Here is a 12988-nt window from a genome sequence, read left to right on the forward strand (position 1 = left end):
TGCGCTTCGTGTGACGTCACTCGTATCTTCACCACTGAGACTTTCCCCTTCTGGCAAAATACGAAGACTAATTTGGGGGAACTCGGGCGCCACTTTCCCAAGCAAAACAACAAACTAAAGCAAAACAAAAGCTTTATTTGGGATTTTTAAAAAAGGGTACATGACACGCTAGGTTTTGGCTAACATTCTTATTCTCAAGTAAAAAGTGCTGTAGGTAATTGAAAAAAAAATATGCAGATAACGTCCAATTTTGTTGCACCTCAGTTTGATTGTTGAAATTCTACCCTTTGGTTCAAATCGGTAGTTTGTTTCTTCGAAAAGCATCTTTGTCAGCGAATACAAAGTCGGCTTGTTCATCTTTTTGTTGGCTCTACTGCCCCCTGTTGGTTCATTCGTTTAGCACAGTCCCTAATTACACGATGAATGGATTTAGATACCTTGTGTATTAAGCCCCGAGGGTTTTTTTGTAATACAAAAAGCGACTCCTGGATAAATCAATTTCAATGTTTGCTAGTATGAATATTACGCGTGCAACATCCTAAATACTCTACGAAACCATTTTTAACCTTTCAACAATTTTAACAATTGAACAAAATCCAATTAAAACTCATAATAACAATGTTTCGTAGTCATATTTCACAGCCCGAGCAAAGGTTTGCCGATTAATAGGCCCTTTTATTGGGAATTCACGACAGACATTGCTTAAAAATACATTTCTCGAAACCAAATGATTAAGTATACCTGCTAACTTGAAAACAGCAGGGAAAAATTAGGCTTCAAAATAAAACGCTGCCAGTATTCGGTTTTTGCTACTAGCTTCACGAAATACGGTATTTTTCCAAAATATCCATACACCTATTAGGATTATGTATATTTGGAAATAATTTTCAACCTTTCACTCTTCACGATGTCCTAATTTTGAAAAAGTCCAGCTTTAATTTTGAAAACATAAACCCCTCCTGGAAAGTAACGCTCTTCAACTTGACGGCGGAAGAATGCCATGGCGTTGGCAAATTGCCTGCGATAATGGAACCAAGCCGCTACGGAGAGGACGTACTATATTCGGCTACGCTACGGTCGAGTTTCAACTTGAAAACACTTGGGAAATCAGGTTATCTACCCAATCGAATTGACTAATCCTTCCATAACGCCGCCGTAGCTATTCTCGGCGAAAAACAGATCGACGTCTTGAGAATTTCTTGAAGCTACAAAACAGATCATCTTGTTTAGCTTATATGAGGAAATCGAAAAAGCTTTAGCTGAGGGAATTGAGGATGGAGTGGACCGCAATGGAAAGTGGAATTTAACCCCCCACCGCCTTGAAGCATGCTGGAAGCGGTGGAAAGTGTTTTTTCCCCTACATGGTAGGACACCACCATTGCCCTCCCGAGATGTTGGATGTCCATACACGTCAGCAGCTCTCCAGACAACGACAGCATTCATAGGGCAACAACCCTGCGCTGCTTTCAATTCTTCCAGCAGCCATGCCTCTGAAATCCAGGAGACAGTGGACCACCGTCCTCTTCGGGGTCATTCTGGGATTCACGGCGTGCTCTTGGTTGATCGTCCCCCAAGTTCTGGAAAGTAAACGCCACGAATCTCCTTTGTGTTCCTTCAAAAGTGACTCGACGCCGGGGAAAAGCTCGGCCAAGCTCGCGGACGTCGACGACCGGGCCGCTCGGGACTTGGAGAAGGAGGCCACCCCGGGCAACGACAGCGGCGGCGGAGACGGAGACGGCCCGAGTGTCGTCACCCGGCCCAAGCGCTTTCTCTACGTGGGCGTGATGACGGCCAAAAAGTATTTGGCCACCCGTGCCGTGGCCGCCTTCAATACTTGGGCGCGTTCCATCCCCGGCAAGGTGGAGTTCTTCTCCAGTGCCGGATCCGACGACGTCGTCCCCGGACCGTTGCCGGTCATCTCCCTCCCCGGTGTGGACGATTCCTACCCTCCGCAGAAGAAGTCCTTCATGATGCTCAAATACATCCACGATCACTACTTGGACAAATACCAGTGGTTCATGCGAGCGGACGACGATGTCTACATCAGGGGTAAATATGTTTCTTCTTGCAAAATTGCGTTCAGCGGTTCTGGGCTCGAGGGTTCGATCCCAGATGGGTCCTCGCCGTGTGGAGTTTGCATGCTCTCCGTGGGTTTTCCCCGGGTACTCCGGTTTCCTCCCACGTCCAAAACACATGCATGCTACGCTAGCTGCTTGAACACTCTAAATTACCTAAACAGGTATAATCTGTTGTCCTTTGTCTCCTTGTGCCCTGCAATTGGCTGGCCACCGATTCAGGGTGTGCCCGTACTTTGGTGAGATAGGCTCCGGCACCCTTACGACCCTTGTGAGGATGAACGTTCAGCCTATACAAACCATACCCAGACATTTCAAGTCCCATTTTCTTAGCAAATATTCTACAATTCCAATTTCAGGGCTGAACACACATTCCGAAAGAGCCGAGGCCCGTCGAAAATGTGACGAATGTTAATCAAACAGTTGTACGGAACATACCGCGAGAGAACGGGTTAATTAGGAAACCCTCGAGTGTCGTAAATGACTGGTTAAGGAGCTTGCCCAAGTTCTCAGGCATTCATGGGACGGGGCAAAGTTCACCTCTTTGTGAGCAAGTGTGTGAGGAAATAATCCCCGCCGTACAATGGCGAGGAATTCGGGGATTTCGTTATCTCGAGTAACGTAAGATCGCCGAGGGAATCTGGAGAATTGTACAATCAAAAAGGGCTCGGCAAAACTTTTAGAAACTGTTGTCGGTAAACGTAATCCATGGTTCCGATCTGCCAGTTCCGGGTGAAACTCTAGAGTGCAAAAATAAATAAAGAAAGAAAGAATTTTTACGCATGACATAGATGTTTTCCTTGGGCTGGGAGTCATTAAAAGGGAGTGTGGCAAAGTGGGAGAACTCTTGTGTGGTCAGACAAATCTTGTCATCCAGACGAAGAAAGAGGATCAAAAACAAGCCAAGTTGTCAAAAGCGCTCATCCGGAACGCCAAATTTAGCGTGCGCAATTATGGAGCGGTGTTAGTCCCAATGTCCAAGCAAGGGATTTTTCATGGATGCCATTTTCAAGCCATATTCTGCGTGTGTTGCAATAGCATGGAATGCGGGCGGGTAGAAAATGTTTGCCCATAATGAGGCCTGAAATACGAAGAAAGAGTCCCAGCTGAAGCTGTCGATCAAAGCAAGAATGGAAAAAAAGTTTTTTTTACTCCCCAAATGTTTGAAAATTTGAATGGAACACAACAACCACATCGCAGCAAGTCTAATTTAATTTAGGAAAAAAGTATATACAAGTCGCACTAGAGTACAAGTTGCATTTTAAGGAGGGCAAATATTTATTAGATCAGAAACCAAGAATGAACATACTTTAAAATAGTTAAATAGGTACATGTTCATGTAACATTTACAGTTTTTTGGATAACAATAGCCGGAAAAAACATAAACACTTGCGTATTAGTCCGGCCAAACTATGAAAAAAAAAAGTGCAATTTATAGTCCGGAAAATACGGTAAGTATGCACCTTTCTTCCTCTCACGACGTTTAGCACATTTCTTGTTAGCATCTCCATGAGTGAAGCTGCTTGTGTCTACCACTTTTGCGACAATGGGCAACTTTGGACCATTGTTTTCTCACTTTTTGTTAACAAAGTCATCCCTTTACTTTAGGCGAGAAGCTGGAGTTGTTCTTGCGCTCTCTGAATAGCAGCAAGCCTCTCTACCTGGGCCAAACGGGCCTGGGCATGGCCGAGGAGTTGGGCCGACTGGCCCTGGAGCCCGGGGAGAACTTTTGCATGGGCGGACCCGGCATGATCTTCAGCAGGGAGGTGCTACGCCGGATGATTCCACACATTGGGACTTGTCTCAGGGAGCTGTACACCACCCACGAGGACGTGGAAGTGGGCCGCTGCGTGCGACGCTTCGGGGGGACGCAGTGCGTGTGGTCCTATGAGGTAACGACGCCGTTTCTTTCCAGCCAACTCTGCTTTTGGGCTTTCTATTTATGAAGAAAAACGCATTTTCTCCAGCTATCAGCGGTAGGATTTTGGTGGCCATCTTGAGACAGGGAAAATGGGCCGTTACCTCAATGCTAGCATTTGATTTTTTCGCACGCACGGAGACACAAGCGACTTTAAACGCTGTGTGGCTCGCGTCAACCATCGGCGCACCCCCGCAAATGGTCACGGCTTGACTTCCCGTTCTCTCGGCAGATGCAGCAACTCTTCTACGAGAACTACGAGCACAAGCAAGGCTACATCGAGGAGCTCCACAACAGCAAAATCCACAACGCCATCACGCTCCACCCCAACAAGTGGCCGGCCTACCAGTACCGTCTCCACAACTACATGCTGACTCGGGAGATCTCCAGGTTGCGCCATCAGACCATTCTTCTCCACCGGGAAGGCCTGGTCATGACTCACCTCAGCGACACGGAAATGTCGTGGGAGGACCAGCAGCTGGGCGGGCCGCCCTCCTACATGCGCTATCAGCCCGGCGAGCGAAACGACGTCATCGAGTGGGACTTCCTGACCGACCGCCACGTCTATTCGGCCGTGGAGAACAAGATGGCCCGGCAGAGCCTGGGCAGCTCGCTTCGGACCGCCTTGGAGGACATCATCCTCCAGGTGATGGAGATGATCAACGAGAACTCCAAGACGCGAGGCCGCGTCATCGAGTTCAAAAAGATCCAGTACGGCTACCACCGAGTGGATCCCATGCACGGGGCCGAATACATCTTAGACCTGCTGCTTCTCTACAAAAAACACAAGGGGCGTAAAATCACCGTGCCCGTCCGGCGTCACGCCTACCTCCAGCAGTCCTTCAGCCGACCGTTCTTCCACGAGAGCCAGGAGTTAAACGTGGCGGACCTGGTGGCGGCCATCAACTCGCAATCGCAGTCCCTGTCCTTTCTGCCCAACTCCCTCAAGTTCCTGTCCCCGTTCCAGTACTACGAGTCCAACCGAGAAATCGGGGAACAGAGCCAGAGGAAGATCAACATCCTGGTCCCCCTGTCGGGGCGCTACGACACCTTTGTCCGCTTCATGGAGAACTTTGAAAAGGTCTGCCTGATCCCCAAACAGAACGTCAAGCTCTCCGTGATCCTGGTGGACAACGAGAGCCCCGAGAACAAAGGCAAGCACGTCCGTCTGGTCAAGGATTACCACAGGAAGTACCCCAAGGCCGACCTGGCGCTGGTTCCCATGACGGGAAACTTCTCCCGGGGTTTTGCCCTGGAGCTGGGCTCCTCGCTGTCCGACAACGACACCCTGCTCTTCTTCTGCGACGTGGATCTGATCTTCAACGCCGATTCCCTTCAACGCTGCCGCGACAACACCGTCCAGGGGAGCCAGATCTATTTCCCCGTCATATTCAGCCAGTACGACCCCAAGATCGTGTACGCGGAAAAAGCCCCCAGGGAAAACAATTTCGTCCTGACCAAGAAAAGCGGCTTTTGGCGAGCGTATGGCTTCGGGATCGCCTGCGTGGTGAAGAGCGACCTGCTCAAGGCCGGCGGCTTCGACACGTCCATTTTCGGCTGGGGTCTGGAAGACGTGGACCTTTTCACCAAAGTCATCAATTCGGGTTTACAAGTGTTGCGGAGCCAAGAGCCCGGAATCGTTCATATTTATCACCCGGTCCATTGCAATTCCAGTCTGGAGCAGAGGCAGCTGAAAATGTGCCTTGGGTCCAAAGCTAGCACGTACGCTTCCACCATGCAGTTAGCCGAGCTGTGGATGGACAAACACGTCGGGGTGTACAATAAAACGGCGTCGTGACGTCCGTCTGGGTTGACCTCCAAATGAGAAGACGACCTGCGATGCCGTGTATGACATTTTTTTGGGTAGTATTCTGTGACCAATCACTCCGAGAACTGATTTTTTTTGTCCCCAAAGTCGAATGAGGAAGAAAACCAAAAGCAGTTATGCCCAAGCAACGATGAAAATCCTGATTTGTTAAAAGGAAGAGTGACTTTACAAATCATTTGGATTTGAACACCAGTTTTTTTTAAAGGAATATTAATCAGTACATTCATTACCTTTGTATGGTTACGTTTTTTATTATTATTTAATGGTGATGTTTAATTTGTTGGGTCCATCTTTTTTGGGTCTACCTCTACGCGAGTCTTATTTTACAACCTAAAAAAATACATACTGTACTTAAACGTTTTTGTCAATATTGATTTTTATAAGGCATGACAATGATGTTGTTTATTAGTCAGTTATATTATACGCAATTGTAAGTCTAGATTGATTGCACCAACACGTTTTCCCCCCCATATTTTGTAGTACGTGTGATTTTAATAGCAGTTCAGATTCTTTTTAATTTCATATACAACGCCACACGTTGGTTCATTGTTTTTGGGGGGGGGGGGTCGATTCCCACTCGGTGAATGCGAGCCATTGTCTACCCCCGAAGTATTCCCTACCTTCGTCTGACGGGCGGTCGCTCTCGGTCGTCCTCCTCTTTCTTCCCGAAGGCTGCCGGGATGAGCTCCAGCACCCCGCGACCCTGACAAGAACAAGCATTGTTAAAAATGACCAAATGGTACGCACCATGCAGTGTGTGCGTTTATGTATTACTATATACGTTGAGTGTGTGTGTGTGTATATATGTACAATATAATCATGTGCAGTATACACAGGCGTGCATATAAAGTATGTATAGACATGTATGATGCACATGCCTGTGTAAATATGTACATAATGTATGAATTATGCAATAAATATACACCGTACATTTTTGCAGAGCAGCTCAGGGAAGGTACGAGTACTTGTATTAAAGTCTCCCGGCTGATTCGCTGGTCGACTTGTTCTCACTAAACTCACTCGTATCAAACGATACGCCCAAAAGTGCTTGATCAAATGGGTTTTGTAAGAAAGCCAATTAAGGAAATGTAAAAAATATTCGGGGTCTTCTGAGGCAGGGTCTGTTTGATAGCGTACTGGCTTTGGTTGGGGGAAAAAAAGTTACCGTACAGTGTAGATGAACGTGTTTGCGTTGTGTGCAGAAGCAACATTTAATACACCAAACACATTCCATATTAGGGCAAAAGAAATGTTTGAGTAAATAATGCCAGCAGTGTTTTTTTCTTCTTTGTCTAAACTGATATGTATGCATTCAACTTATTTTGACTTTGCTATTTTCTGCATATTATAGGTGACATTTCATTCACGAATAAAATGATTTCAATGGTTCCTGTGTGTATACTGTTTTTTTAATCAAATTCTACAGCACCTATTTTTATTATTATTATCTGCTGTAAAAATTATTCAGAAAGCCTGACCATGAGTGTGAAACCCATAATTAAACTTGAACTATAAACACTCCCCACCCAATTACTCATTGTCAAATAAATAGAATTTTTATGCATGTATCAACATTCCAGTCATGTTCTAGTTGATGTCCTTGAATTGGAGTATGACATCAATCCAGTCTTCTTGCCTTGGTGTGCAACATTCAGAAAATCCTTTATCATGATAGCAAAATGCCATGTTATGCATTTTTTTATTTATAAAAAATAAAACACTAACAGTTTCCCCCTCTCATTTTATGTATTACGCCAACAAAAAGAATTGTCTTACTGCAATATCTAACCAAAAAGGAGACTTGCATATCTGTATTTAAGGGGAAAAATTAAAGATATCAATCTAAAGAATTTCAATAATATGACATTCTATCAATTTCCATACCACTTATCCTCGCAAGGGTAACGGGGGTGCTGGAGCGTAGACCGGCCAACTGTGGGCAGGAGCCGGGGGACAGCATGATCACTTCTCTTTCTCGAGGGTAGACGCTACATGAAGGAAAATTCATGTTAAAAATAACAATGAATTCAATATTTTGAACACAACGTTTGAGGCTTCAAGCTCAAATGTGAAAGATTGCGCCCTCTGCTGGACAACAATCAAACGGGCACTATATTATAACGGTCGGCTAACTGCTATTTTCTATGCTAGTTTTGAGTCGTGTGCTAAGCTAGCAAGGCTAAATGTATCAACGCTTTCTCAGTGTAAAGAGCAAAAAACGGAACTTTGTGGCCACTTGAAATAATAAAATACGTTTCCATTCATTTACGTGCGGCCACTTTTAATAATAAAATACGTTTCCATAAATTTACGTACATACATTTACAAGTAAAAGCCCGTAACTGAGTAATGCCTTTACTAGGCATAATTAATGCTCAACTACTCATGTATTTCAAAAATGGCCGTTATTGACAGCAACCACTCTGTTTTTGACAAAAAGTAAATCTCACCATAACTGCTTGAGGAGTAAGCAGCTTATAATTATGTTTCAACGTTCTAGCTTTTCTTTTAATTGTTGCTGAAATAGCTACGAACACACCTCACTTGGCCGAAATACTCCGTTATGCTAGCTAACAAGTAGCTGTACTTAGCTAGCTGGCGGGCACGTGGAACAAGCTACTTCCACGTAATGACGTTGCAGTAGAGGAGGGACGTAAACATGGCGTCGGGACAGCAATGGGTGTTGGTTGAAATGGTACAAGCGTTGTACGAGGTAACTTTTCACTTTCCCGCAAGAGTTAGTCTAACACAATGACAATAATTCGTGTGTTTTACAACTAAGCGACATTACCTGGAGGAAACGTTGCCCCGAATGATAGTTGCTAACTTCCGGGGTGAGGAAGTAGCCTCCGGACTGGTCCGACGTCCTCTTGACCAATCGCGTGTTGTGTTTTGATCTTCTTTGTAATGTACGAGCCCGTCAACGCTTAAGGCTAATTTCGTAAGAGTTTACCAGTGTTTATAACTAGTTATACGCAGCCGAAAATTATGATTCTGATAAATTTGCGCAGTGAGCGTCTTGTTCACAATCTGTTTGATTCTCCCCTTCTGTTTCCGTGTTTTTTAGTCAGTACGAATTGTTTACATTTACTGATAGGCTGAACTATGTTTGTGGGCACTCATAAAGTTGCAAATATGGATAGTATACGTCCATGTGCATGTTGTCTAACTGTGGTTACAATCATTGTACAGCTATTTAAGCTCCTGTTTTATGGTACAGTCACACACCATTCTATAGCATTGCATATTATGGTTTTAAAAAAATACTACAAAGTAACGTTGAACTGTATATCTTCCTTAGGCCCCGTCTTATCACCTCATTTTGGAAGGTTTCCTCATAGTGTGGATCGTCAGGCTTCTCTTCTCTAAAACCTACAGGCTCCACGAGACAAATAAACTCACCGAAAAGGTAAGAAATGTGGTTTCTTCATCACCTCCTTTGGTGTGGACTCTTTGTTTGTCTTACAGGAAAAGGAAGATCTTATTGAGGAATGGCAGCCGGAACCTCTTTCCCCCAAAGAATCGCCCTACATGACCTACGACGTCGTCACCGGGTAAAACGTTCAGCGAGTTCAGACGTGAAGTCCCAAAACGGCTTCGATATTGATTGCCAAATCTGTTTTTGACATCATAACATTTTTAAATGGCAGACCGCCCAGCCACAAAATCGTCATCAATGGAAAAGAGTGTGTTAATTTTGCATCATTTAACTTCCTGGGTCTCCTTGACAACGAACGAGTCAAGGTCAGACTTTTATCGTGCTTATTTGTGAAATTATTTCAATGGTCAAAAGAAAAGAAAAAAACAGTTTTACGATTTGTAATTGCAGCAAAAGGCTCTGTCATCGTTGAAGAAATATGGCGTTGGAACGTGTGGTCCAAGGGGTTTTTATGGAACCTTTGGTAGGCGATCGCGGTGAAAATTCTGAAAATACGGTACGCGACACCATTTTCTGAACGATGCTGAATACGGTTTGTCTTCTAGACGTGCACCTGGAGCTGGAGAGTCGGCTAGCTAAATTCATGAAAACAGAAGAAGCCATCATTTACTCGTATGGCTTTGCAACGATTGCCAGCGCCATCCCCGCGTACGCTAAAAGGGGAGATATGATCTTCGTGTAGGTACCGTCTGGTCTGGGCTAACTTTTGAATTGATGCTCATGAATATATACTTATTTCCACGTTGTATTTGTACTCAGGGACGAGGCAGCCTGTTTTTCCATCCAAAAAGGCCTGCAAGCATCTCGCAGTTTGATTAAGTACTTTAAGCACAATGACATGGAGGATTTGGAGAGGCTTCTCCAAGAGCAAGAATTGGAGGACCAGCAGGTTGGTCAATTCATAATTGTTTTTTTTTTAGTTTGACATGAAGGAAAGTGTGGTAGAACGTGCGAGTATTTATACAAATATCCATATATGTAAGAGAAAAATGTCCAATGTAAACAAAAGTCGAGGCCCCTAAACGACAAAAAGTTGTCATTTTTCAAGAAAAAATATTCATCATAAATATATGAGTTGTCTTAGAAAGCTAGTATTGGTATATTTGGATGGGAAACGGTTTCCACAACCTCACAAAATGATGGAGGACACAGAACCTTCATATATTATAAGTTAAAGGCCATTTTTCAGAAGTGTTTATCCTCCTAAAGTTGGCCAGCCAAAGGGTTAAGATGATAAAATAAATAGTTATCGAATACTAACGTTACCCAAATTAATATTTACGTACAAACAACAATAAATTAGCCAAAGCTATAGTCTAGCATCTGCTGCAGTCAATGTATGTAGCAGAAATAAGAAATTGTGTTAAAACTGTACATGCAAGAGTACAAGTTTAACCTTATTTGCTAGCATCGCTAACTTGTTTTTATTCTAGAACCCTCGCAAGGCTCGAGTGACTCGCCGGTTCATCGTGGTGGAGGGCCTCTACATCAACACGGCTGACATTTGTCCTCTTCCTGAACTGGTAAACCCCCCTTTGAGAATTTCTTATCTTGAATTTATTGCGAAAGCTCTCGACCCTCTACATATTTATAAAGCAAATCTTTCATACACAACACTGTTTAACCATGTGCTCAACCGGTAAGGATTGATTTCTTTGGAAGCAGAACGTCACCGGGCAAACACAAATTGTTAAATTTGCATTGTTTACAATTTGTTTGCTTTTATCTTGCTGAAACTTTGTCATTTGTTGTCCAGGTGAAGCTGAAATATAAGTACAAGGTGCGGATTTTCCTGGAGGAGAGCATGTCTTTCGGGGTGTTGGGGGAACATGGCCGAGGAGTCACGGAGCATTTTGGAGTCAATGTATGTCCTTTCAATTCAAAAAACAACTCAATACAACTACTGGATAATCATAATTGTTCCAATTTTGTACCGCATTTCTTACTGAATTAATTTTTCTCTCCTAACATGTCTTGTGATTGTGCAGATTGAGGACATCGACCTCATCAGTGCTAACATGGAGAATTCCGTGGCCTCCATCGGTGGCTTCTGCTGCGGACGCTCTTTTGTCATAGACCACCAGGTAGCTAAAAAAAAAAAGTGGCTACGCCCAAGTAAAAAATTGAAGTATTTTATTCCGCATATACAGTTGGAAAGGGCTATGTTGACACCACTGGTCTTTGTTTATTATGCAAAATAGCTACAAGTGGCTATTTCTGTGAAAGTTGTCATGTTTTCACCCATGAACACTGAATAAATATATAATAATGAACTTTTTTTCCCCTGTTTAGCCAGTCCTAAAAGTGTCATGTTGCTTTCCAGCGCTTGTCGGGCCAAGGCTACTGTTTTTCTGCGTCGCTGCCTCCCATGCTAGCCGCGGCGGCCATTGAGGCTCTCAGCATCATGCAGGAAAATCCAGGTACGCTTTCATACAAAAAAAATGCCATTAGAGTTGAAGTCACCTTAAATTTAATTGATGTCCCATTAAGCAGAAGTTGTGTGGTTACATTGCAGAAATATTCACCACTCTAAGGGAAAAATGCACATATGTTTACAAAGCCTTACAAGAGTAAGTGTATACATTTTCTTTTATTATTATTATTTTTTTGGTCACCACGCTTTTTTTAAAGTAATCTCAGAATCGACATGACATGAAATGTATCGAGATTTGCGCAATGAAGCAATCTCCCTATTTTTTGCGGCCGTTGTTTTGCAGAATTCCAGGTCTGAAATTAGTGGGAACGAAGTTCGCCCCCGCTCTTCACCTGCAACTGGACCGAAGCTCGGGTTCCAGAGAGGCTGACGTCCAGCTGCTGCGTTCAATAGTCGATCACGTGAGTTGACCCGCACGCTCGCCGCGTGGCGTGGGCTCTCCTAACTCCTTCCGTCGTTGAAACGCCAGTGCATGGAAAGGCAAGTGGCTCTGACCCTGGCTCGATACCTGGAAAAAGAAGAGCGATACCCCCCTCCGCCCAGGTAGGATCGACCCCAACACCATCCGTCGTTACGGTTTGACAGCCGGGGTGCCGTAGCAATGTGTGTGTGTGTTTTTCCTAAGCATCCGGGTTGTGGTGACCATCCAGCAGACGGAAGAAGAAATACTGAAGGCCACGTCCTGTATCCAGGAAGCCGCTTTAGCGCTACTGAAATGAATGCCTTTAAAAAAAAACTACTGATAGATGTTTTATATCATAACACACACTTTTAATAATACTTTTCATCTGAGATGCGTCGGTTTCACGCACCTAACTAAATAGTAAATGGAATATGTGGTGTTGAAAACTGACTGTTATTGATATTTTCTATTGGACAACTGGAAAAAAACATTTTTTTTAAATGATAACACATTTGAAAAGGCGCTAAGGTTCATATTTCTTAAAGCGTGTGAAGACATACATTCGCTAGATTCAGTTTTGTTTATATTTTGTTGAGAAAATGTTTTCTACTAAGCCATTTGTGGAAATTGAGCTCAAATTGGAAATATAATATCTTTATTTGTGACAATTTTGTTTCTTGTATTTTCAGCTTGTCAAACAAATGCGTAATTGGTCATGTCGGTTTATGCTCAATGTGTCACTAAAGATTATATTCTTCAATTTCTTCCTATTTGTACGTGTCATACCACTTTCATCCACAAGACGGCAGTAGTCAATGTAAATCCGCAACGATCTGGATGCTTGAGGGAAAAAAAAGTCCATGTCTCAAGTGTAATTCGAACCCATTGAGA

At 43.8% G+C, this 12988-nt stretch overlaps 2 protein-coding genes and 1 long non-coding RNA gene across 5 annotated transcripts; 2 read left to right on the forward strand and 1 right to left on the reverse strand.

Annotated features, from left to right (window-relative positions):
• The first annotated feature begins 969 nt into the window (after positions 1-969).
• On the forward strand, positions 970-7210 carry chsy3 (chondroitin sulfate synthase 3). The gene is made up of 3 exons (XM_077623130.1): positions 970-2049; positions 3684-3967; positions 4226-7210. Exons 1-3 carry the CDS (start codon positions 1485-1487, stop codon positions 5789-5791), a joined length of 2415 nt encoding a protein of 804 aa, XP_077479256.1. The 5' UTR covers positions 970-1484; the 3' UTR covers positions 5792-7210.
• Positions 6380-7818, reverse strand: LOC144091093 (uncharacterized). The gene is made up of 2 exons (XR_013305614.1): positions 7706-7818; positions 6380-6524 (listed from the first exon to the last, which is right to left on the reverse strand). It is a non-coding gene; the product is annotated as an uncharacterized LOC144091093 (long non-coding RNA).
• A 565-nt stretch (positions 7819-8383) lies between these two features.
• On the forward strand, positions 8384-12857 carry sptlc1 (serine palmitoyltransferase, long chain base subunit 1). Of its 3 annotated transcripts, none has more exons than XM_077623067.1 (15): positions 8384-8534; positions 9123-9230; positions 9290-9375; positions 9472-9565; positions 9651-9723; positions 9806-9938; positions 10020-10149; positions 10694-10783; positions 11017-11124; positions 11249-11344; positions 11584-11680; positions 11776-11830; positions 11978-12095; positions 12164-12237; positions 12320-12857. In XM_077623067.1, exons 1-15 carry the CDS (start codon positions 8481-8483, stop codon positions 12411-12413), a joined length of 1410 nt encoding a protein of 469 aa, XP_077479193.1. In that variant the 5' UTR covers positions 8384-8480; the 3' UTR covers positions 12414-12857. The 3 variants fall into 3 exon arrangements, with proteins under 3 accessions (XP_077479193.1, XP_077479195.1, XP_077479194.1); XM_077623069.1 differs by lacking the exon at positions 8384-8534 and adding an exon at positions 8722-8762; XM_077623068.1 differs by lacking the exon at positions 8384-8534 and adding an exon at positions 8839-9035.
• The last annotated feature ends 131 nt before the right edge of the window (positions 12858-12988 follow it).

This window comes from Stigmatopora argus, chromosome 16, assembly GCF_051989625.1.
Source record: "Stigmatopora argus isolate UIUO_Sarg chromosome 16, RoL_Sarg_1.0, whole genome shotgun sequence".
In the NCBI taxonomy this organism is placed as follows: domain Eukaryota; kingdom Metazoa; phylum Chordata; class Actinopteri; order Syngnathiformes; family Syngnathidae; genus Stigmatopora; species Stigmatopora argus.